This window comes from Muscardinus avellanarius (genome assembly GCF_963383645.1).
Source record: "Muscardinus avellanarius genome assembly, chromosome: 19".
In the NCBI taxonomy this organism is placed as follows: Eukaryota; Metazoa; Chordata; class Mammalia; order Rodentia; family Gliridae; genus Muscardinus; species Muscardinus avellanarius.
This window is the reverse complement of record NC_137805.1, coordinates 14093613-14119317: the sequence shown is the minus strand read 5'-3', so window position 1 is coordinate 14119317 and position 25705 is coordinate 14093613. Positions and strand designations below refer to the sequence as shown.

Below are 25705 nucleotides of genomic sequence, written 5' to 3'. Positions count from 1 at the left end.
AGGTCGAACGCCCCTGGGTTCCATCCCCAGATGCCCCCCCCCACAAAGAATAAAAATAGAGCTGGGAGTATAACTTGGAGGTCTAATGCCCCTGGGTTCAATCCCCAGCACCAAAATCTAAATAAGTAAGTAAGTAAGAAAGTAAGTAAGTAAGTAAATAAATAAATAAATAAATAAATAAATTTAGAATGAAACTTTTCAGATAACTGCGGGCTCATGCAGTTGCAAGACAACAGAGAGGTCTCATGTCCCCTGTACCGTTTCCCAGAGGTAATTCTTTTTCTTTTTTCTTTTTTCTTTTTTTTTTTGTGGGTTTGGGGTGGAACCCAGGGGCATTTGACCTCTGAGCTACACTCCCTGCCCTATTTTTTTATTATTTTTATTTTGAAACAGGATCTCACTAAATTGCAGAGGGCCTCACTAAGTAGCTGAGGCTGACCACAAACCATGATCCTCCAGTCTCAGCCCCCGGATGCTGGATCACAAGCGTGCGCACCACGCCCGGCTCCCAGAGGTAATTCTCGAGTACCAACCTCATTGCCAGGAAGCTGCCACACTTGGATCTTGCTAGTTTTACACGCCAATGGCGTGTGCTTCTCCAGTTCTATGTAGGTGTATGCAGTCAATACCACAGTCAATTAAGAAGAGTTCAAGCACAGGACCCCTCATGCCACCCTTTAAGAAGCCATTTCTTCGTAAGTCCAAATGCTTTTCCTTGGTGGTGCTAGAGACTGAAGCCAGGGAAGTGATGCACCATGTCCTCACCCCCAGCTGCCAAATGCTCTTATCTCTAGTTCTTCACCCACATCTAAGCCCCTCGGGACTCCAGTAAGCCCACTGCCCACATGGTAAGAACAAATCGGAAACATTTAGTGTATCATTATATCTTTTTTTCTTTTTTGCAGGTCTGGGGCTGGAACCCAGAGGCATTTGACCTCCAAGCTACACCCCCTACTCAATTTTTTATTCTTTATTTTGAAACAGGGTCTCATTGAGTTGCAGAGGACCTCACTAAGTAGCTGAGGCTGTCCGCGAACCACGATCCTCCTGTCTCAGCCTCCGGAATGCTGGGATTACATGCATGCGCCACCACGCCTGGCTTTCATTATATCATTTAAATAATGACTATGTAGCTGGGTGTCGTGGCACAAGCCTGTAATCCCAATACTTGGAAGGCTGAGGCAGGAAGACGGCAGGTCTGAGACCAGCCTCAGCAACTGAGCAAGCCTTTAGGGACTTAGCCCATTTCAAAATAAAAAGTGGGCTGGGGGGCCAGGCATGGCGGTGCATGCTTGTAATTCTAGTACCTGGGAGGCTGAGATAGAAGGATCAAAGATCCTTGGCCAGCATCAGTAACTTAGTGAGGTCCTCCACAACTCAGTAAGACCCTATTTCAAAATAATAAAATAGGGCTGGGGGTGTAGCTCAGAGGTAGAATATCCCTGAGTTCAATTTGTATTCACACACACACACACACACACACACACACACACACACACACACACACACGATTGGACATATACCTTGGAGGTAGAATGCCTCTAGGTTTATTTCCAGTATTACACACAGACATTAAAAAAAAAAAAAAAGAAGAACACGACTAGCTGGAGGTGGTGGCGCACGCTTGTAATCCCCGCGCTTGGGAGGCTGAGACAGGAGGATCGCACAGGTTCAAAGCCAGCCTCAGCTACTGAGTGAGGCTCTCAGCAACTTAGTGAGACCCTGTTTCCAAATAAAATATAAAATAGGTCTGGGAGTGTAGCCTGGAGGTAGAAAAGCCCTGGGTTCCACCCCCAGTACCACGAAAAATAAATAAATAAATAAATAAATAGAATAAATAAGACTATAGAAAAAATATTAAATTTTATATAACACAAAAACCTATGGGAGTAATATAATCACATATTTGTTGAAAATCAACATCTAGAGCTAGATGTGGTGGCACATGCCTGTAACCAACATCTAGAAAATATGTACATAAATAGTTAGGGAGGTAATAATGGGGATGCAGAAACTTCAATATGTAATACTCTATATTGGTGGGGTGAAGTTTTCCCCCCTTTTTAATGTGTTCAAAGTAGTTGTATAAGCGTGCCGGGCGTGGTGGCGCACGCTTGCAATCTCCATGCTTGGGAGGCGGAGACAGGAGGATGGCGCAGGTTCGAAGCCAGCCGCGCTGGCATAAGAGACCCTGTTTCCAAAAATAAAATAGGTCTGGGAGTGTAACCCGGAGGTAGAAGGGCTTCCAGGAACCCTAGTACCACCAAAAAAAAAAAAAAAAAAAAAAAAAAAAAAGTAGGTATAAGCAATGCACACAGGCCTTGAATTCCTGAGGTCTCAGGATGGTACCCAGCAGAGGCTCTGGGTACTCCTTGCAGCTCACAGCCCCTACAGGTCTGGCTGTCCAGATGGAAATCAACCTTTCTCCTCCGCCTCCCTGTCCTCGAGCTCAGGAAGGGTAGGTGTAAGGGAAGGGCCAGGAAGAGATCTGGAGTGAAGTACCCGACTGTATCGATCTACTCAGGACGGAGGCATTTTCTAAAACTAGACTTTGAGTGCTAAGACTGGGCAAGTCCCAGGCCAACGGAGACGAGCTGGTCACCCCGTCCAGAAGACTGCTGTCTGTGTTCTCCTGGAGCCTGAGGCAGCGACGCAAAGCGTCTGCTGTTGTTGAGGTTTAGAACTGGGGGCTGGAACTTATGGAGGGATAATTAGGGCGAGAATAAGGTGACCGTGACACTTTCTGGACATCTGAGCATCTTCCTTTGGCCTATAAAAAAGTTGTCACAGCTGACTTATACAATCCGATTTTGAGTCTCACAAAAGTGGAAAATAATTTTGGCAGACGCTTATTTTAAAGACTAGGCTTAAACAGGTTACAGAAGGGGAAAAAAAAAAAGAAGAAAAGATTACCTGTCAAGTAAGAAAAAAGCATTTAACCTCGAGAGTGGGTGGAATGCCAATGCGGTGAGCAATTTTATAAATTGGGCACTTCAGCTTTTAAAGACACATAATACTTCTTATAATTTCTAAATCGAGCTACCTGTCCATCCATGCAAAGTTTGACGTATGCACATTTTTCTTAGAGCTGGTTAGACAGCTGCCCACCAGTGAGAGGTGTGCAGGAACCCACAACACAGACGTGGGCCCCAAAGACGCCCGTGGCTCTGTACTGCATGCAGCTGAGTTACCGTCATGGTTTAACACGCGCGGGGCACAAATGGTCACTTGTGTGTGTGCAGTGCTGGGGACTGGACCCAGGGCATTCTATCTCTTAGCTACACTCCCAGCCCTATTTTATTCTGAAAGATGGTCTCAGTAAGTCACTGAGGCTGGCCCCTCAAGTACTGGGATTACAGGTGTGTGCTATCATGACCAGTTGGTCACATTGTGTGTGTGTGGTGCTAGGGATTGTCTCAGGGCCTCAAGCATATTATATAGGCAAGCTCACTGCCACTGAGCTGCACTCAGCCCAAGGGCAGTTTTTTTTTTTTTTTTTTTTTTTTTTTTAATGGAGGTACTGGGACTGCAACCCAGGGGCATTCTACCTCCGAGCCACACCCTAGCTCTATTCTATTTTTTATCCTTTATTTTGAAATAGGGCCTTACTGAGTTGCAAAGGGCCTAAGTAGCTTGAGACTGTCCTCGAACTGCGATCCTCCTGTCTCGGCCTCCCGAATGCTGGGATTACAAGCATGCACCTCCACTCCTGGCTTTTGTATTTTTTTAAGAGTTAAAAACTAGCCAGGCGTGGTGACACATGCTTGTAATCCCAGCATTCGGGAGGCTGAGACTGGAGGATCACAGTTTGCAGACAGCCTCAGCTACTTAGTGAGGTCCTCTGCAACTCAGTGAGACCCGGTTCAAAATAAAGAATAATAATAAAAAAAAAAATAGGGCAGGGGGTGTAGCTCGGAGGTCAAATGTCCCTGGGTTCCATCCCCAGACCTGGGGGGGGGGGTAAAAACTGCCCTTGAGCCTGGCGTGGTGGCGCACGCTTGTAATCCCAGCATTCGGGAGACTGAGACAGGAGGATCGCAGTTTGTGGACAGCCTCAGCTACTTAGTGAGGCCCTTTGAAACTCAGTGAGACCTTGTTTCAAAATAAAGAATAAAAATATAGGGCTGGGGAGCTGGGAGTGGCGTTGCATACTTGTAATCCTGCGCTTGGGAGGCTGAGACAGGAGGATCACACACGTTTGACCAGCCTCAGCTATTTATTGAGGCTCTCAGCAACTTAGTGAGACCCCGTTTCCAAATACAATATAAAATAGGTCTGGAATGCTGGGCGTGGTGGCACACGCTTGTAATCCCAAAGCTTGGGAGGCGGAGACATGGGAGGCGGAGACAAGAGGATCGGGCAGGTTCAAAGCCAGCCATGCTGGTTTAAGAGACCCTGTTTCCAAATAAAAAAGTATAAAAAATAGGTCTGGGAGTGTAGCCCGGAGGTAGAAGGGCTTCCAGAAACCCCAGTACCAACAACAACAACAAAAAAGGTCTGGGAGTATAGCCCGGAGGTAGAAAGCCTCTGGGTTCCAACCCCCCCATACCACCAAAAAGAAAAAAAGAATAAAGAAATGCCCACCATGTATGGTGTTACATTCCTATAACCATAGCAACTTGGGAGGCTGAGGCAGGAGGATTGCAAACTTGAGGCCAACCTCGGGAACCTAACAAGACCCTGTCTCAAAATAAAATGAGCTGAGGATACACCTCAGAGGTAGAATGCCCCTGGGCTCAATCCCTAGGACCAAAAAAAAAGGGGGGGGGGATAGATGTCCCATGTACTATTTGGGACATACTTATATTAAAATAATTTATTGGACACTCAAAAAACTAGGAACAAAACAACATGACAAAGTATGAAAAACTCAGAGCTCGCATCATACTCAATGTGGAGGGACGAAAGTATTCCCCTAAGATCCGGAACGGGCGAGAACGGCTACTTTCACCACTTCTGCTCAAGGTCTTAGAATTTTTTGCCAGAGTAATTATGCAAGAAAAACTAGTCCAAAGTGGAAAGGAAAACACAGGAGCTACGCAGAAACCCACAAGAGTTAAACACAGGACTCTATACAGATAGCATGAGCTACGCAGAAACCCACAAGAGCCGGGCGTGGTGGCGCACGCTTGTCATCCCCGTGCTTGGGAGGCTGAGACAGGAGGATCGCGCAGGTTCGAAGCCAGCCTCAGGTACTGAGTGAGGCTCTCAGCAACTTAGTGAGACCCTGTTTCCAAATAAAATATAAAAAAAGATCTGGGAGTATAGCCCGGAGGTAGAAAGCCTCTGGGCTCCACCCCCAGTACCACCAAAAAAAAAAAAAAAAGAAACAAGAATCACACAGCAAAAAACTATCTGAGCTAATAAATGAATTAAGCAAAACAGGTTTTGACAGATTACAATCAAAGGCCAACGGCCAGGAGTGGTGGCGCATACTTGTAATCCCAGTGTTAGGGAGGCTAAGATAGGAGGATCACAGATTCAAAACCAGCCCCAACAACTTAGCAAGGCTCTCAGCAATCTAGTGAGATCACTTTCAAATAAATAAAATCAGAGCCGGGCGTGGTGGCGTATGCTTGTAATCCCAGCATTAGGGAGGCTGAGACTGGAGGATCACAGTTCACCCACAGCCTCAGCTACTTAGTGAGGCCCTCTGCAACTTAGTGAGACCCTGTTTCAAAATAAAGAATGAAAAATAGGGCAGGGGGTGTAGCTTGGAGGTCAAATGCCCCTGGGTTTCATCCCCAAACGTGCAAAATAAGTAAATAAAACCAGGCTGGATGTGGTGGCGCACACTAGTAATCCCAGTACTTGGGAGGCTGAGACAGGAGGATTCAGATTCGTGGCCAGCCTCAGCTATTTAGTGAGGCCCTCCACAATTTAATGAGACTGTTTCAAAATAAAAAATGGGGCTGGGGGTGTAGCTCAAAGGTAGAATGCCCCTGGGGGTTCATTCCTTAGCACCACAAAGAGAGAGAGAAGAGAGAGGAGAGAGAGGAGAGAGAGGAGAGGAGAGGAGAGGAGAGGAGAGGAGAGGAGAGGAGAGGAGAGAGAGAGAGAGAGAGAGAGAGAGAAAGAAAACCAGGCCAGAGATGCAGGTTGGAGGTAGAATGCCTCTGGGCTCAATCTCCAGTACCAAAAAAATAAAAAGGGCTGGGAGTGTTGCTCAAAGGTAGAATGCCTCTAGGACGCACAGGGGCCTCCATGTATAATCCCAGTTACTGAGGAGGCTGAAGCAGGAAGATTTTAAGTACTAGCTTCAGCAATCTAGCAAGACCCTGAATCAAAACAATAATAAGCAGGGTGTGGTAGTGTATGTTTATTATCTCAATAGTTGGGAGGAGGACTGCATTATTTGAGGCCAGCCTCAGCAATTTATTGAGGCCCTCAGCAAACTGGTGAGACCCTGTTTCAAAATAAAAAATAAAGCTGGGGCTGGGCGTGGTGGCGCACCTTGTAATCCCAGCATATGGGAGGCTAAGATGGGAGGATCATAGTTCATGGACAGCTTCACCTGCTTAGTGAGGCCCTTTGCAACTCAGTGAGACCCTGTTTCAAAAATAAAGAATAAAAAGTAGGGCTGAGGGTATAACTTGGAGGTAGAATGCCCCTGGATTCCATCCCCAGTACTGGGGGGGGGGGGGGAAGCTGGGCATGGTGGTGCACGCTTGTAATCCTAGTGCTTGGGAGGCTGAGACAGAAGGATCTGGGTTCGCAGCCAGCCTCAGCAACTTGTGAGATGCTCTACAACTTAGTGAGGCCTTGTTTCAAAATAAAAAATAGAAAATAGGGTTGGGGGTGTAGCTCAGAGGTAGAATGCCCCTGAGTTCAACCCCCAGTATCATAAATACATAAACTGGGGGTGCAGCTCAGTGGGAGAGCACCACCGGTCCAATCCCCGGTGCCTGGGGGGAAGTTCTGCTTTAGACAAGATCTGACCAATCTTTTATTCTAAAACTCAAAACTGAGACATAAGACTAATAAACAAAGAAAGAAAATTGCAATAGGACTTACTGGAACATAGGACATTTTAATGTGTTTATTATTTACTTAGAGTAATATGTAAAAATTAGCAGCAACTTGTCACTGTTATAGGTTACAACGAATTCACAGTAACACATACCAGCTCCAATCTGCCATTGACAGAAACACAACTAAGTCTCAATAGATGGCTTATTACCAAACTTATATTCTGGCTTTTATCACTGTTTTGCAATACAGGTTCAATGGCCCTTATCCAGAAAGCTTATCCAGAAGTTTTTCAGGTTTCAGGCTGTTTCACATTTGGGACGATTTGCACAGACTCCCATTTGAGTATCCCAACTCCCATCTGAGTATCCCAACTCCCATCTGAGTATCCCAACTCCCATCTGAGTATCCCAGCTCCAAACTACGAAACTTTTGGAGCGTCATGTTAGTGCTCAAAAAGTCTGAGATTCTGGACAGTGAATTTTCACATTAGGGACGCTCAGTTTGCACCTGGTATAGTGAATAGCTAGTTTTGAGGAGTAGAAATGCCTCTGAAGGCCTTCAGAGAGCTGATGTAAATACTTTCTCATGGAGAAATGCCAGCTTCTCTAAGCGACTCCGTTTCAGGAATGGCAGCCACTCCCAGTAGGTTAACTCAACCACGTGGTACCCGAGCCGAACTAGCTGCCGCCTCTTCATGCTGTGCAGGCCAAGCAGATCCCTGGAGCCGTAGCAGTACTGGTTTTTGTTAGTCACCTGAATAGCCAGCTTCACTGCCGGGGCCTGCCCACAGGCTGAGGTACACAGGCCAGCCATCGCCCTGGCCCCCGATCTACCTTCCACACTGCCAAGGGAGCCCCCTGACGATACAGCTGCCTTCTCTAACGCCACGGACTGCTGCCCGGCCTCTAACTCAATTTCCCCCTGGAAATGCCCTCTTGCCCTCCCTTTCAGCAACTGATCCATCAAGTCATCTGTAAGCCTGACTCCCACTTGCTTGAGCCTTGATGTGGCCACATCTTCGATTGGTACGGCTTCTCTGTTAAATGGTAATGGCTTCAGGTTAACGTCAAGCTGGACCTCTAAGTCGGAAGAGCGAGTGTGAGGCAGAATCATATGGTGCCTGATGTACTGGGGGCCGCCCAACATGGTCTCCAACAAAAAGAGAGCTTCCAGGAACTCGGGCTTTGAGGTCATGTCCTTCCTCGCTAGGCTCCACAGCTTGGCTGACGCCTCCTGCTGAAACTGAGAACTGAGACGACTGCCTCTGTAATCTGGACACTCGATGCCGACGGTCCCGTCAAGAGTATACAGCTCCTTACTGAGTTCAAACTTACTTCTCTCCTGCGCTAACCTGACAAACTCTGGACTTAAAGCAACACTGATGAGATCTACTGGAAAGTACTCAGAAAACGCCAGGCCCAGCAGGCAGGTGAGCAGGTGTTCTGGGTACTGGCTGAATTCAGGCTTCTTTCTGTGAATCTCATCTATCAGGCAGGAATAAAATTCTTCTGCATTGGGTGGCTTATAATTCAGAGTTCCGAATGACCACAGAATTTTGGCAATGTCTTTACTTCGACAGTGTGCTACCCGAGGAGGCAAAGAGGCAGCCACAGCATTCATCAGCCCTTCATCCAGGAAGCGCAAGGCCGAGCAGGTGAGAGTCAGGTGCATGACGCCCTGGACCCCCAGGGAGGGGACTCGCTGGGGAGCAATCTCTCCAAACCGTCTCATGAAATTTACATGATCTACATGAGTGAAACGGAACATTTTAAGAACATGCACCAGGGCATGATTACTCAGGTGCTGCATGTCAGCACAGGCTATGTCCCCAATTTTCCGCATGACAAATTCAGAAAGACTACTACTTGACTTAAAAAACCCCAAACAGATTGTCCCGACCTCCTCTAAATTGATCGAGTCGATATACTTAAGGATCAGGGACTCCAGCTTTTGCATTAGGTCCTGTGGTACCTGACGACTTTCACCGATGATATAAATTAAGTGAATCAGCTGAGACAAAGAGAGATCTTTCCAGTGCAAATTTAGATAACTAAAAAAAATTTTTAAAAACCGAGGTACTCTGCGGCCTGAGTACCTCCAGAGATCAGCCACCAAGAGAAGCTGATCCAGACTCATCTCCCACACCTGGTGGCAGAATCTGGTTTCATACACATCCAGCACTGAGTGGGAGTGAGGGACCCCTAAACTGACCAAGGCTTCCAAAATCCGGATCAGATCCGAAGTGTCAAAGAGCTGAATGTTCTTCATACTCAGCTGGCAAAGCAGAGCAAAGCGGGAGCTGGACAGCAAGACAGGGCGCTGCTCTGCAGGCGAAGAGCGCAGCTTGCAGAAGTAGTCAGCGATGACTGCAGGCTGGAGGCTATTCTGATACACGGTGATTTTGTGCAAAATTAGTTCGACTTCGGAAACAGACAGGGGCTGACAAGCCTCAGTTCTGTTATAGCTGTGAAGCCGGTACTCTGGCCTTAGCTGCAGAAAAACTCGGGTGCTTTCAAGGGAATCGAAAACTTCTACATCCTCTTCAACTCTCACGGCTCGGAGCGAGTCCGGATGCAGTGTGCTGGCCTTAGAGGTAGATGTCTTGCAGAACTCCAGACCCAGGAGAGCACTGCCGGCTGTGAAGGCCCGCGGAGAAGAGGCGGTGCTGCCGGTGGTCATGACCTTTCTGGAAGGATGGCTGGCGCAGCTGTGCTTGGGTAGCTCCTGTTCTGAGTGCCACATATGCCTTCCCTTATTCCAGCATGGCATACTTTGGGTTGCACTGTAAGCAAAAGGACTGAAAAATGCTTGGTATTTTAAAGGTTTTAACAACTTGCAAGTGGCTGCCATTCTGGTGTTCGTGCTGATCCTTGGCCGTCACAGCAGTCCTCACAGGTCTGCGCAGGCAATTTCTTTATAGGGTGCTTGATTAGAGCCAGACACAGAGGTGTTCCATAGAAACCGCCTAGAAATCTTCGGCACGTCACAAGAGTCATGGATCACAAATGACTGTGCCCGAATTGGTGCCAGATACTGCAAAAGGGGTAGATGAAGAATGAGTGGCTCCCACCCATCACAATACCAAGATTCATAAACTATAAGATGTCAAAATACTCTGCTGGCCACCCAAGTAAATGTAATGCTAGTGAATGTCCAAACCACAGGTAGCATGTGCCAGGACAAACTGTGCCTTGAGCAAAGACACAGGAGCGCCCCGAAGCCAGGGCGCCACTGGGCAGCTCCGATACTGCTGTCCAGTCCAGACTTTCTTCCTAGAAGAGAAGCATGGAGGGCTGGAGAAGACAGCTGCTATGCTCTCTGTTCAACGGGAATGAGGAAGGCAGGTTTCTAAAAGGAAAGCCGGGAACAAAGTAAGCTGCCCATTCAGCTTTTCACATTAACACATTGAGGTCATATGTGGAGAGTAAGAAAGTCTTTTAAAAGCTGCCATGTTAACAGCACAAAGGGAAAACTGGGATTTGGCAAAAGGTTTAATGAATTATATACAGTAACCATCCCAGTTTTTTGTGGTACTGGGGACCGAATCCAGAGGCATCCTACCTGAGTTACACATCTAGCCCTATTTTTATTGTGAAACAGGTTCTTAGGCCGGGTGTGGTGGCGCACACTTGTCATTCCAGTACTTGGAGGCTGACACAGGAGGATCGCAGGTTCACAGTCAACGTCAGCTACTTAGTGAGGCCCTCTGCAACTCAGTGAGAATAAAGAATAAAACACTGGGCTGGGGGTGTAGCTCAAGGGCAGAATGCCGCTGGGTTCAATCACACACGCACGCACGCACGCACGCACGCACAGGATCTCACTAAGTTGAGGAGGGCTTTGCTAAATTGCTGAAGCTGGCCATAAACCGCAATACTTCTGAATTACTAGTGAGCGCCACGACGCCCAGCACAGAACTCTATTTTTTTTGGTGATACTGGGAATGGAACCCTTCTACCTCTGGGCTACACTCCCAGACCTATTTTATATTTTATTTGGAAACAGGGGCTCTTAAGCCAGTGCGGCTGGCTTCGAACCTGCGCGATCCTCCTGTCTCCACCTCCCAAGCGCGGGGATTACAAGTGTGCGCTACGACACCGGCAAGAACTCTATCATTCTAATGCTATTCTTGTACCTTTCAGAAGATGGTGACTCTATGCTGGGCGTGGTGGCACACGCTTGTAATCCCCGCACTTGGGAGGCTGAGACAGGAGGATCGCACAGGTTCGAAGCCAGCCTCAGCTACTTAGTGAGGCTCTCGGCAACTTAGTGAGACCCTGTTTCCAAATAAAATATAAAAAAGGTCTGAGAGTATAGCCCAGAAGTAGAAAGCCTCTGGGTTCCACCCCCAGTACCACACACACACAAAAAAAGATGGTGACTCTCCTTTCCAGGGGCTCCTCTTTCTTTCCTTCTTCTTCTTTGGTGGTACTGGGGTTGGACCTAGGAGTGTTCTACCACAACATCCATCGCTTTTTATTTTCATTCTGGGATAGGGTCTTAGGAATTTGCTCAGGCTGACACTGAACTTCAATTCTCCTCCCTCAGCCTGAATCACTGGGATTGTAGGTGTTTGCGACCACAGCTGGCTCCAGAGTGCTTTAACAAATGCGAATCACTCCCATATAGTCAGGCAAGCAGAAATACACCCAGCAACTCACTCATGCTCAGCGGGAGAGCACTTGCCTAGCATGTACGAGGCCCTGGTTTTAATTCCCCAGCACCACAGAGAGACAGAGAAAGAGGGATGAAGAAAGAGAGAGAAAAGCAGAAACACTGGCAGAGGAAAGCAGAACGCCAAGGGCCTGCTCGTTTTCAACAAAGCTGAGAAGCAGAAAGCCATTAAAAGAGGGGTTCAGGGACACCAGTCACTACAGCCCTGCTGACAAGCTGGCGGGTGGCGCGGCCTCCTCTGCAGCGGGCAGATCAGGGGTCTTCCGCTGAGGCCGGTGCCGATTATATCCTCATTCTGCCCACGGGCAGTACAGTGCCCATTTCTCTCCCATAGTAGAAATCGTGAGAGGATGCTACACTGACTGGCACAAATTTGCTTTCTTTTCTGTTATTTCTTTCTGTACTAAGAATCAAATCCAGCCAGGTGTGGTGGCACATGCTGTAATCCCAGTACCTGGGAGGCCGAGACAGGAGGACTGAGGATTCGCAGCCAGCCTCAGCTACTTAGTGAGGCCTTCTGCAACTTAGTGAGACTCTGTTACAAAATAAATAAAAAATTGGGCTAAGGGTGTAGATCGGAGGTAGAATACTCCTGGGTTCAATCCCTAGCACCACAAGGAAAAAAAAAAAAAAAGAACAAAACAAAACCTGCACAATCCTCCTGTCTCCGCCTCCCAAGCGCGGGGATTACAAGCATGCGCCACCATGCCTGGCCCCAGCTTTTTAATTTTTACTTACTTACTTATTGTGTGTGTATGCGTGTGTGTGTGGGGAGACTGGGATTTGAGCCCAGAGGCATTCTACCTCTGAGCTGCACCCCTACCCCTTTTTAAATTTTTGTTTTGAAACAGAGTCTTGCAAGGTTGCTGAGGGCCTCACTATGTTGCTGAGACTGGTCTCAAAGCTGTGATCCAATTTCTCAGCTTCCCGAGTACTGAGATTACAGGTGTGCGCCACCTCCCCCAACTCAGTTAATTTAATTTTCTTTTATAGAGCTATGCATAGTTTTACATACCTGTCATCCCAGTACTACAGAGGCTGAAACAAGAGAATCAAAGGTTTGAAGCCAGCCTCAGCAACTTAGCAAGAGCCTGTTTCCAAATAAAAAAGTAAAATAGGGCTGGGAGTGTGGCTCAGAGGTAGAATGCCCTTGATTCAATCCTCAGTATTGCAAAAACAAACAAATGACAGACATAAAAATTCTAGGCCAGCCCAGGCAACTTACAAAGACCCTGTCTCAAAAAATAAAAAAAAAGGACTAGGAGTGTAACTTAGTGGGACAGTACTCCTGAGTTCAATCTCTAATATTGAAAAATAAATAAAGCTGGGCATGGTGGTGCACGCTTGTAATCCCAGTACTTAAGAGGCTGAGACAGGAGGACTGTGCAGGTTCGAAAGGTTCGAAGCCAGCCTCAGCTACTTAGTGAGGCTTTCAGCAACTTAGTAAGACCCTGTTTCCAAATAAAATACAATATATATATATATATATATATATATATATAGATAGATAGAGAGAGAGAGAGAGAGAGAGAGAGAGAGAGAGAGAGAGAGAGAAGTGTAGCCCAGGGGTAGAAAGCCCCTGGGTTCCACCCCCAGTACCACAAATAAATAAATACATATTAAATAAGCCAGGTGGGGTGGTAGATGCTTGTATCTCAGCTTTTTAGGAGGCTGAGGCAAGAGGATCTCAAGACTGAGGCCAAGCTGGGCATGGTGAGGCCCAAGCTGAGCATGGTGGCACATGTCTGTAACTCCAGTACTAGGAAGGATAAGAGAGGAGGTTTGAAAACTTGAGATCAGCCTCAGCAACTTTGCAAGATTCTGTTTCAAAACAGAAAACAGCCAGGCGTGGTGGCGCAGGCTTGTAATCCCCACGCTTGGGAGGTGGAGACAGGAGGATCCCACAGGTTCAAAGCCAGCCGCGCTGGCTTAAGAGACCCTGCTTCCAAAAATAAAAAAGTATAAAATAGGTCTGGGAGTGTAGCCTGGAGGTAGAAGGGCTTCCAGGAACCCCAGTACCACCAAAAAACAAACAAACAACAACAAAAAAGCATAAAATAAAAGGAATGTAGAATGCTCTCTCGGGGTCTGATTCCCAGTACCCCCCCCCCACAAATACACACAAAAAAAGAAAGACAGACAGACAGACAGACAGACGGGAGCCAGGTGTGGCAGAGCACATCAGTAATCCCAGTATTTGGGAGGGTGAGACGGGGGGTCACAGGTTGGAAGTTAGCGTCAGCAACATAGCGAGGCTCTCAGGACTGAGCAAGACCCTGTTTCCAAATTAAAATATAAGACAAGCTGGGCGTGCACTCTTGTAATTCCGGCGCTTGAGAGGGTGATACAGGAGGATGGCACAGGCTGGAAGCCAGCCTCAGCTACTGAGTGAGGCTCTCAGCAACTCAGTGAGACCCTGTTTCCAAATAAAGTATAATATAGGTCCGGGAAGCCGGGCGTGGTGGCACAGGCTTGTAATCCCAGCATTTGGGAGGCTGAGACCGGAGGATCGCGGTTCGTGGACTGCCTCAGCTACTTAGTGAGGCCCTCTGCAACTCAGTGAGACCCGGTTTCAAAATAAAGAATAAAAAATAGGGCAGAGGGTGTAGCTCAGAGGTAGAAAGCCCCTGGGTTCCACCCCCAGGACCACAAAAAAAAAAAAAAAAAAAAAAAAAAAAAGAAAGAAAGAAAGAAAGACAGGCTGGGGTTGTAGCTTGGAGGTAGAATGTTCCTGGGTTCAATACCCAGAACCACCAATAAAACAAAAAACGGGGCGGGCCTTGGAAGCCAGGCACAGTGGCACATGCCAATAATCTTAGTACTTGGGAAGTTGAGATAGGAAGAGCCCAGGTTTGAGCCAGCCTCAGCAACTCAGCCAGGACTTCAGGAACTTAGTGAGACTGTTTCAAAACAAATTAAAAAAATAAAATAAAGAGCTGGGAACCAGGTGTGGCGGTGCATGCTTGTAATCCCAGCATTTGAGAGGCTGAGACAGGAGGAGGATCACAGTTTGCAGCCAGCCTCAACTACTTAGTGAGGTCCTTTGCAACTCAGTGAAACCGTTTCAAAATAAAGACTAAAAAATCAGGCTGGGGGTGTAGCTCGGAGGTAGAATGCCCCTGGGTTCCATCCCCAGTACTGGGGGAAAAAAAAAAAAAAAAAAAAGAGCCAGAGTGGATCTTAAAGATAGAACATCCCTGCAGATTCAATACCCAGTATCAAAAGTAAAAAGGAGTACAGCCTACAGCACAAGGGCCTACTAGTACTAGGAAGGTCAGGGCTAGCACAAAGGGGTGTGGGTCAAGATAAGTATCATCTACCAAGCGGTGCCAAGTCAGAGAGTGTAGCAACCCACCCCCTCCTCTTTGTTCTAGTTGCTATGCTTATAGAAGAGACAGTAACACATCAAATCATCTGTGAAACCTTTTCAGCCTTTATAGCCCTCCACAACCCTTCTTTTTATTCATTCATTCTTTCTTTCTTTTTTGTAGCACTAGGGATTGAACCCAGGCGCACCCTACCTCTGAGTACATCCCCGAGCCCACTTATTTTTTTATTTTTTGGTACTGGGGATGGAACCCGGGTGGGCATTGTACCTCCCAGCGACACACCCAACCCTATTTTTTAAAATTCTTTCCTTTTTTTTTTTTGTGTGTGGTACTGGGTGTGGAACCCAGGGACATTCTACCTCCGGGCTATACTCCCAGACCTATTTTTTTACTTTATTTGGAAGCAAGGTCTCACTAAGTTGCTGAGAGCCTCACTAAGTAGCTGAGGCTGGCTTCAAACCTGTGCGATCCTCTTGTCTCAGCCTCCCAAGTGCAGGGATTACAAGCGTGCACCACCACACCCGGCTCTTAATTCTTTATTTTGAAACAGGGTCTCACTGAGTTGTAAATGGCCTAAGTATCTGAGGCTGGCTTCGAACCTGCGCAATCCTCCTGTCTCAGCCTCCCAAATGCTGGGATTACAAGTGTGCACCACCAACCCCAGCTTGCTTTATTTATTTATTTATTTATTTATTTATTTATTTTTGGTGGTATTGGGGATGAAACCCAGGGGCCTTCTACCATCAGGCTACACTTCCAGACCCTTTGGTGGTACTCTCTTTTTTCCCCCCTTTGGTGGTACTGGGGGTGGAACCTAGAGGCTTTCTACCTCCGGGCTATACTCCCAGACCTTTTTTATATTTTATTTGGAAACAGGGTCTCACTAAGTTGCTGAGAGCCTCACTAAGTAGCTGAGGCTGGCTTTGAACCCGTGCAATCCTCCTGTCTCAGCCTCCCACGTGCGGGGATTACAAGTGTGCCCCACCACGCCCGGCTACAGACCTATTTTTTTGGAAACAGGGTCTCTTAATCCAGCGGAGGATGGCTTTGAACCTACGCGATCTTCCTGTCTCAGCCTTACAAACACAGGGATTACAAGTGTGCGCCACCACACCTGGCCCAGCTTTATTTTTTATTTTGAAAAAAGGTCTTGTGCTGGGCATGGTGGCGCACGCTTGTAATCCCAGCATTCAGGAGGCTGAGACAGGAGGATCCCGGTTCGTGGACAGCTACTTAGTGAGGCCCTCTGCAACTTAGTGAGACCCAGTTTCAAAAAGAATAAAAAAAATTGGGCTGGGGGTGTAGCTCTTAGGTAGAATGCCCCTGGGTTCAACCTCCAGCACTACAAAACTATGTGTAGATATATATATGTAAGCTTAAAAAACAAACAAATAAATAATAAAATAGGGTTGAGGGTGTAGTTCAGAGGTCGAATGCCCTTGGGTCCAATCCCCAGTACCACAAAATAAACATCAGTCTTCCATAAGTGCCAAAGGCCTCCCTTTCTAAGCTGTGTACAGCGCAGAGTCTTCAGACTTTATTTTTGGTTTTCCGGGCAGGAGCAAATCATCGGAGGGCTTGTCCAAGGCTACTACCTTCACTGCTTTGAATGTCCTTGGACAAGCCCTGCGATGATTTGCCTAGCTCTAGAAAGACAGCTGTTCTTACTACCCAGCCCCAAGTGCAGGAAACACAGCTGGAGCACAAAACATCAGCCCCGGTCTCTGCTAAAGCACTGGTCATGATGTCCACACGATCACGAGTGTGCACGGAAGCGCCGCCTGAGAGGCATACCTGTGACACGGGCTCCTGCTCAGTCGGGTCACAAGTGTCACGATGTGCAAAGACAGGGCAATTATATCCTATCCCTGGAGAGAAAGGAGGGAGAGGACAACGATACTACCTTGAGTTAGAGCCTGTGCAGCCAGAAACTGCTAGACACGGGGAAAAGGCACAATGCACGTTGCATTTACTGAAAACTCACCCCTTCCCAAGGTACAAGCAGAAGACTGTCCGGCTTCCTTGCTGCTCCTGTGCTCGGCTGGAAGCTGGTTAGACACGGCACCGCGGGCTACACCCAGACCTGCGGACCAGAATCTCCACGTGATGGACAAGCTCACTGAAGTGCGATCCTCGGGGCGGCAGAAAGCGGACACGTCCTGGCAGGCCAGCCCGGCCTCGGGCGAGGGCGTCCAGGTTCGGCTGAGTCTCTGGCTAAGGCCAAAGAAGTGGCGAGGGTCGCCGCGGTCCCCTCCGGAGCGCGGCGGCCGCGGCGGGAGGCCCGGGCCGGGGCGGCGGGAGGCCGGAGGCGGGAGGCCCTGGCCGGGGCGGCGGCGAGCGCACCGAGCGGCCCGGCCACACTCACCGGAGCGGCCGAGCCACGCGCGAGCTCCTCCAGCCCCGCGCCGCGCCGCACTTCCGGCCAGCCGCCCGCTACTTCCGCCTGCTGCGCGAGCGACGGGTGCGGCCGAGGCCCAAAAGTCCTCCGCCGGCGTTTCCCAAGGACGCTTCTCCACTGGAGGAGTCTAGAGTTGCAGAGGGACTTCTGCCCTGGACGGATCGCTCAGAAGGTAATTGAGCAGCGCAGGCAGACACAGGTTCGAGTCCCAGGCCCCCACTCAGGGTTTGATGGCCATTGGAAATTCACTTAAACTTTCTAAGCCTCGATGCTCATCGGGGCCTTTATAACAGAGGTGTGTCGCTAAAGCGCTCTCAGGAGAAGTCAGTGTGGATAGACGAGCCATTGAGCTTGAGGAGGGCGGAGCTGCGGTGATGCGCAAGCGTGATCTTCCATAGGAGGCTCACACTTGAGTTGGTTTGGGCACATAGGCAAGAAAGAATTCTGCCTGTCAGGAAGGCCTGGCACCAGACTGCCATTCATTCATTTCATTGGTACTGGATATTAAACCCCAAAGCACCCTACCTTCAAGCTACATGCCCAGCCCTATTTATTTTTGTAAATATTTTTATTTATTTATGTACTGCAGGTGGAACCCAGGGGCTTTCTACCTCCAGCAACACCCCCAGCCCTATTTTATCCTTTATTTGAAAACAGGGGCTCACTAAGTTGCAGAGGGCCTCACACATTGCTGAGGCTGGTAGCGAACCTGCTATCCTCCTGTCTCAGCCTCCCAAGTCCTGAGATTACAGGTGTGCCATCATGCCCAGCTCACATGCCTTTTGTTTTTTTGTTTTTTTGTGTTTTTTTGGTGCTGAAAGTTGAACCCAGAGGCATTCTACCTCAGAGCTACACCCCTGGCCTTATGTTTAATTCTGAAACAGGGTCTCACTAAGTTGCTGAGGCTGACCGCAAACCTGCAATCCTCTGTCTCAGCTTCCCAAGTCCTGGGGCATGCACCACCACACCCAGCTCAGACTGCCATCCTTGAAGGCACTTGAGCATGGCTGAGCAGGGTCTTCCTGCCTGGTCAATATTTGAGCTACAGGTGGTCATCCTTAAAGGGATCTGAGAAATCATGCTTCCTCCAGGGGCCCATCATGTGGGGAAGAAGACATGTCCCATGACCCGCAAGGAGGGCCAAGCCTGGCATCCTGACCCCTGAGCTCTGACCTTCTGGGGCCTCAGAGCACCGACCCCACTGCTTAGGGAGGGTTGTCTCAACAAGCCAGACCAGGGAATACTCTGGTTAACACTGTCTTTACCAGCAGAACTCTGGACAGCAGAGCAGTCCTCGGGATAAAGCAGGATTGCTCCCTGGAAGCCCTGACAGGCCTGTTTCTCTTTGCCAGACACTCAATTTCCCAATCTCCCTCTAAGTGGGAGGAGCATGTGTTTCCGTTCTGGTCACCAAGACTTAAAACGGGAGGTCGCAGACAGGGTTCTGGGGAAGCAGAGCCGTGGCAGCCACCTGGTGGCAAGGAGGAAACTAGTGAGGACGGGCGAATGGGAGGGTGAAGCGTCAGGCCAGGGTGAAGGAACCCACTGGGCACCGGCCACACCCTCCAGCTTCTCGTCAGACAAGGAAAAATAAACTGCTCTGAAAGTCCTGCAAGTCAGGTCGTGTTACTTATAGCAAAATCAGTTTGCATGCATGTGTTGTCGTGGTACTGGAGACTGAACCCAGGGGTTCTGCAACTGAAATGGGGTCTCCCTAAATTACCATGCACGGCCTCAAACCTGTGACCTTGTCTCAGCCTCCCAAGTGCTGGGATATTAGGCATGTGCTACCATGTTGGCAAAATGCATTCTCAGTTATGTATTTATTTATTTTGGAACTGGGGATTGAACCCCGGGGCATCTCTAGCCCTATTTTTTTTTCTAATTTGGAAATAGGGTCTTGCTAAATTGATATGAACCTCACAAAATTGCTGAGGCTGGCTTCAAACCTACCATTCTCCTCTCCCGGCCTCCCAAGTACTGGGATTACAGGTGTGTGCCGCCAAGCCTGGCTACTTTTTGTTTTGAAAAAGGGTCTTGCTACGTTACTGACACCGGCCTTGAACCTACGATCTTGTCTCAGCCTCCCAAGTATTGGGATTACAGGCATGCACCACTACAACTGGTTAACTGAGGCTTTTTGAGGACAGAATTAATGATCATGAAAGGACAGCTCATTACTATGCAACATGCTTGGGTACTTTGGCAACTAATTGTAAACCTGTCAACCTTCACTGTGTGTGTGCGTGCACAAGTACTGGGCATTGAGCACTACTGGCGTGGCCTAGTGCATGCTGGGCAAGTACTCCTCCGCTGAGTTGTACTCCCGGCCCTTGGCCTTCACTTGTCTGTACTGTCCTCACACGTGACCAATCACTGTTAAGGTGTTTGACTGCTGGCTGCCTCTAGCATCCTGCATCCCCGTCCTCTGGCCAGCAGCCTGGTGTCCAGATTCTGAGCTAGAGCCGGCCTGAGATCCTTTGCAAATGACAGTCTGTACAGAAGAGAAAGCAGCACCGGGCAGGCCGTGGAACCGCTCTTCCTGGGCAGCGTGGAGGAGCTTGGGCTTTGAGCCAACCCCTTGCACGGCCCAGTGAGCACCTCTGGTCTCAGGCCTCCTCTGGGAAATGTTGACCAGCTCTCCCTCCATCTCCCCACCCAGGCCTCACCTCCCACACCTGCAAAGACGCGAGCAGCCCATAGAAGGCCGTCCGAGAGGCTTTCTCCATTTTATTTCTTTGGGAAAGGAAAACGAAGTCTTTCCATCACATATGGTAGAGATATATATTTATATATATTTATATATAATTTATTTTGTGGTTAGACACCCCAAAGCTTAGTCTGTTCATATTTTTTTCTTTCTTTTTTTTTCTTTTTTGTACTAATGCCTTCTCTCTTCCCAGGCCCTGTGGCCCAGGCCCAGGTTCTGGGGCAGGTGCAGTGTGTGTGTGGGGTGGGCAGTGATTGCCAGGGTGGCCTCCCACCCAGCTCTGAGCTGGTGAGGACCACCCAGAAGGGGCTGTGCAGGAGCTAGAGGCCACACAGCGGGCACTCCTATTTCTGTGGGGGAGGCACACTCATTAAACAGTCACCAGTCATGGGAGGAGGCTGGTCAGGGGCTGGGGCTTTCTCACAGTAGTCGTCTGCTCTCTCTACCCTGTCCCCCGATCTCAATCCTGGGGGTGGGTAAAGGAGTGAAAACGAGAAACACAGGGGCTGAGGGCCAAGCCTCCTCTGATTTTTATTGCTGGTGAATTAGAAATTTGCTTTCTTGGAAGGGAAATTAGGATTTCCCTTCCTGTGTCAGGACTCTGAGGGCCCCCATAGAAGGAAGCGGCACTGGCTGTCCCAGCCCCTACTGACAGTCACGCCAGGCCTCCTGGGCAAATACTGGGCCAGCTCAGAGCTTGGCAAGAAACTAAGGGGTCAGTGTTCCTCTCAGGCCAGCCTTGTTCGTCAAGGGCAATCACATCCAACCCTCCCCAGTCCCCCGAAACGAGGGCCTCGGGCTCGACTCGGGCTGTGGAGCTGGGAAGTGGACAGGTTCCTACTAGAGTTAAGGTGAGACTGGAGAAGAGGCAGCCTGGGAGATGATGTTCTGAGCATGGAAGCGGGAGGCTGGGGGAGCGAGGGAGCAGACAAGGAGGACGGCATAGACACTCATCTGACCTCGGGCACTGGGCGAGGGAGTGCCTGAGAGGCAGGCAGCACTTCAGAGCTGTAGACAAGAGCCAACAGTGGCCCTGGGGAGGGGTCAGCCAGGCAGGGAGGGCTGCTGCCCTGCAGGACCTGGCCGGAAGGGAGGAGCAGAAGCTGCAGGCGACCCTTTCAAAGAACAAGAGGACGCTCTCCCTGGGGCACTAAGCTTCCAGCCCCAGCTCTCCCTTCCCCCTGCACACTTGCACTTGTAGGGACAGGGACGCACACTGAGGACCGGGCAGGCTCGGAGGCCTGAGCCCGGGAGACCTTGGGGGGAGGGGCCAGGCAGGTAGCCCTCTCAACCGCACGCAGGCCATCTGCTCCCTCGTCCTGCCACGCTGCCCAGGGAGGGAGAACACCGCAGGAAGGAGAGAGGCCAGGAGCCAGGGTCTGTGGCCTCAGCAGGCCAGACAGGCCCCTCGGGCTCCACGGCCTAGGAGGGGGGCACACAGAGCATCAATGAACACAAGTGGCCAAGGGCAGCAGCTCAGACCCCCCCAGCGGGGCAGGGCACCTCGTGGCACTGCGGGCGGGCCTACCGCCTCCATCTCCAATGGGGGCTGCCCAGAGGGGAGCATGTCCCGCTGCCTGGGCACACACTCTACCCTTCCCCTGCCCTCTTCGGAAGGGCCTCCACAGGGGCAGTGGGTGGGGGGGAGAGGGGTAGGGGGAGCCTGGTCACAGCTGCTGTGAGAACCTCTTTGGTCTGGGGATGGAGGGGAGGGGGCTGGGGACTCTGGCCTTCAAGACAGGCATCTGTCAAGAAGGCCACGGCCCCGATGGAGGGTCAGATTTCTGTGGACTCGATGCGCTCGAGGCGGGAGGGGGTCCAGGCCTTCTTCTCCTCACCGTGCGGGGGGGTGGGCGTGCTCGCGCCCCCCGCGGCCCCGCGCTCCCGCAGCCTCCGCTCCAGCTGCTGGTTGCGCTGGTACATCTCCACGTAGCTCAGCTGCAGCTGCTTCTGGTACTCGATGACCTTCTCCTTCTCCTCCAGCCACACCCGGCGCTCCTCTGCGAAACTGGCGCCCTGGCGCTCCCGGGCCCGCCGCTCTGCGGCCAGCTCGGCCTGCAGCCGCCCCACCTCCCGCCGCAGGGCCCGCGTCCCGCTCTCCCCGCCGGTGTCCACCTCCCCGTCCACGGACGCCAAGGAGGCCGCGGCCGCCACCCCAGCCTGGCGCCGCATCTTGGCCTCGTCGCTCTCGCAGGTGGCTAGCACCTCCTGGGGCTCGGCTGGGTCCACCGGCGTCAGCGAGGGCTTCAGGCCAGGGGTGGGCAGCTCGCCCTCCGCCAGCTCCAGGCTGGCCTGCTTGCTGCCGAAGGAGTCCCGCAGGCTGAGCAGCTGCTCCTCCTTCTCCCTCAGCGAGGCCCGGCCCTCCCGCAGCTGCGAGCGCAGCCCCACGATCTCACTCAGCTTCTGGGACACGTCGGCCTGCGAGTCCTTCAGCTGCTGCTTCAGGAGGGAGATCTCCCCGGCCTTCTGGCACACCTGGGCAGGGCAGACAGAGAAGCCAGGGTAGAGGTGGAGCCTGGCTCACCCCAACCCAGGGCCCGGTCCGGAGCCAGAGCAGCGAGCTCAAGACTCAGGAATCACAGGCTGGCTCCCTGTGGGACCCAGGACATCCCACAGCCCAGGGCCAGCCTCCCGCTCATGGACCTCCCAGCCGTGGGCCGCCCACTCCTCCTCTGGCCCTGGTGGTGGTGGTGGCGGCGGCGGCTAGAGGGGGAGGCCAGAGCTCCAGGCCGCACCTCCCACTTGGTTTCCTCCATCCTGGGCAGGAAGTCGGCCTGCTCCTTCTGACAGGCGGCCACCTTGTCCTCCAGCTCTTCCCGCTGCCGCATCAGCCGGGCCGCCTCCTCCTGCAGCTGCTTCTTGTCCTGCTGCAGCCGCAGCACCTGCAGCTGGAGGCCTTGCTGGGCCCGCTGGGCGCGGCGAGCCACCTGCTGCAGTTTCCCGCTGCAGCCCTGGCGCAGCTCGGCCAGCTCGCGCTCCCACGCCTTCTGCCGCTCCTCCAGCACCTGGGCCACGGCGGCCTCGCTCTGCTCCAGGCTGCGCCGCAGAGCTGCCACCTCCTGCTCCTTCTCCCACAGCCGCTCCTCCAGCTCCTGGATCAGCGCGCTGGGTGAGGGCGGCGAGCAGGCTGCAAATGGCAGGCCCCCGCCTCCGCCCTCCCCGGAGCCCAGGTGGCCCGGCCGCCCCATGGAGGATGACGACCCGCTCTTGCTGGAAGCCCGCCCGCTGTCAGAGGTCCCCAAGTCCTGGTAGCCCGAGCCCCCGCCGCCGCCGCCACCGCCGTAGCTGGCAGTGCCGATGCGGTTGATGTGGCTGGTGGAAGCGCTGAGGGGCGCCAGGTGCTGGCTGTAGCTGGAGCTGTAGGTGGGCAGGCTGGTGAGCGAATTCCGGCCTGAGTCTGAAAGGCCGCCCCCACTACCGCCCGCGGGGGTCAAGGTCCGAGACTTTTCCAGTCCACCCTTGAGGCCACCCGGGCCCTGCCGGCCCTCCGGGGTCCCATTGGTCTGTGGGGGACACAAGTTCTGCATGGAATGAAAGTTCTTGGGTACAACAGGCTTGAAGGCTGACGGCCGAACAAGGGGCTCTGAGCACTGCGTAAAAGGAAGGAAGGGGGTGGGCGTCAGGAGGAGGCCTGGCTCCAGCTCCACCCCACCGCCAGCGAGTTTCCACCTGGGTCTCCGTCCTGGACCCACCAGCTGGAACTGGCTCCCAGGGTCTCCGACCCAGCTGCCCCCTGGCCTCCAGGACCCAACCTCCAAGAAGGCCCAATCGCTGCGCTCTGGGCGGCTTCCCACCCCCAGGCCCCGGGAACAACCTGGTCGAGCTTGCCAGAGGTGGCCAGGAGCTTGGGTGGGTGGCTGGGCTCCCGGTACTGGGGTGGAGCTTTGTCACTGCCGCCGCTGCTGCTGCTGCCGCCGCTGCCCACCACATTGCCGCAGACATCCGTGTGGTCGCTGCCCCGCAGCTCGCCATTGAGGTAGAGGGAGTTGGCGGGAGCCTTGTCCTCTGAGGGGAAGCGGCCCGGCCTCTCCCTGCCGGCCCCACCGCCAGGGCCCCGGGGGCCGGGGAAGCTGCCCTGGCTGCCCCCAGCTCCTGTGCGGGTGCCCACGCTCTTCATGGTGAACTCTTGGGCGTGGGCCACCCCGCCGCCCACACTGCCCATGGCCAGGCGGGGGTCTGGGGGCCCAAGCTCGGAGGGCCGCGGGGCAAAGGCCAGGAGGGGGTCCCGCCCTGGGTCAGCACGCACGGGCAGCGTCTCCAGCTTCGCCATGACTAAGCCATGAGGATACTGTGGACACAGGTGAGAAGGCAGAGTCAAAACACCCGCTCCACGACCCGGCCGCCTCGGCGCCCTCCCAGGCCTCCAAGGCTTAGGAGTGGGGCTGGGTGAGAGGGTAAGGGGCGATCCGGGGCACACCCCCTCTGGCTGTGCTCAGTCAGCACCCCACTCCTCCACCCCACCTCACACGTGAGCTGCTAATGCCAGCATTCTGGGGTTCTTTACGCCGGGGCAGGGCCGCTATAACCCAACCTCGCGGGCCTGGGAGATGGGATTTGGAGCGAGCGGTACCAGAACCCACTAGGCAACCTGCAGGCTGGGGGAGGGCGAGGGGCTCAATGACCCTATCCAAAAATAGACGAGCGTGCGGTCTTTACCAGCCCCCTACCCTAGGTGTTGCGGTCGAGGGCGAAGTGATCGCTCACTACCAGCGCAGGCTTCTCTCCTGGCCGTTCCCAGGGGCTGGGGGCCGACGGGTCCTCACGCCCGGGACCCTCGGGGGCCGGGTCCGCAGGGCCCATGTGGCTGGCTCTCGCGGTCGGGGCTCGGCCCGAACGTGCTGCGCGACTTTGGACGGGCTGGCCGAGCCATCGCGGGCCGCAGTGTTCTCCTCTGCGAAATGGGAGGACGAAGAGCCTACTCACCGAGCCGCCCGGAGGCGGCGGACGCGGTAGGGAACCCGAGTCGGGGCGAGGGGTGGGCGGAGCCGCCGCTGCGGCGCGGGGGCGGGGGGCGGCGCCGTGCGCACGCGGACCGCGGGACGGAGGCGGCCCGGGGCTGCAGCGGCGGCGAGGGCGCCCTGCCCGAGGTCTCGTGGGTCGAGGGGCCCCTCCCGGGGCAGCGCTCCGCAGAGGTCCCCGGGCTGGCCGGGGCCGGGGGGCCGCGCCGCCGGCTGCCCGCGCAGGCGGAGCCTCCCTCGGGGCCCGCGGTTCCCACAGGTGGGCGGGGAGGGCGGGGCCTCCGCACCCCGCGGCGCCCCGGGGATCCCGAGCCCGCGGAACCGCCAGGAATGCGCTGCCACCAGGAAGACTTCCTGGATTGGCCCTCCCCCGCTCCCTGCGGACCTTGACCCTGCTCAGTTCGCCGTGAAGTTCTTGGGGCGGGGGATGGGGGGGGTGCGCCCCCGCCCCCAAGGCCGGCCCAGAGAAAGAGGGAGAACAGGGCCTCAGGTTACAGGTGTTCAGGGAGGCCCCACTTCCTGGTTCCTTTGTCTCAAGTCCGCACCTGGGAACACCTGCCCCAGGAATCTGCATAATCCATCCAAGCAGTGTCTGCTGACTCTCAAATACGCGAGCCCTTCAGGCCTCTAACCCCTAGTTCCAGCTAGAAACCAGGGGGTGGGA

General features: G+C 52.6%; 2 protein-coding genes across 6 annotated transcripts; both read right to left on the bottom strand.

Annotated features, from left to right (window-relative positions):
- Positions 1-7530: 7530 nt before the first annotated feature.
- Positions 7531-9968, bottom strand: FASTKD5 (FAST kinase domains 5; the record flags this gene model as incomplete). Its single annotated transcript, XM_080716082.1, is given in 3 exon segments — positions 7531-9841; positions 9843-9854; positions 9856-9968. Coding segments are annotated over 3 exon segments (2436 nt in total).
- Positions 9969-21859: 11891 nt separating this feature from the next.
- On the bottom strand, positions 21860-24883 carry LZTS3 (leucine zipper tumor suppressor family member 3; the record flags this gene model as incomplete). Of its 5 annotated transcripts, none has more annotated exons than XM_080716788.1 (4): positions 21860-22558; positions 22819-23673; positions 23898-24371; positions 24788-24883. In XM_080716788.1, the coding sequence occupies 4 exons, from the start codon at positions 24881-24883 to the stop codon at positions 21860-21862; spliced, it is 2124 nt and encodes a 707-aa protein (XP_080572914.1). The 5 variants fall into 5 exon arrangements, with proteins under 5 accessions (XP_080572914.1, XP_080572915.1, XP_080572916.1 ...); XM_080716789.1 differs by having other exon boundaries at positions 24812-24883; XM_080716790.1 differs by having other exon boundaries at positions 22882-23673; positions 24812-24883.
- Between the last annotated feature and the right edge of the window lie 822 nt (positions 24884-25705).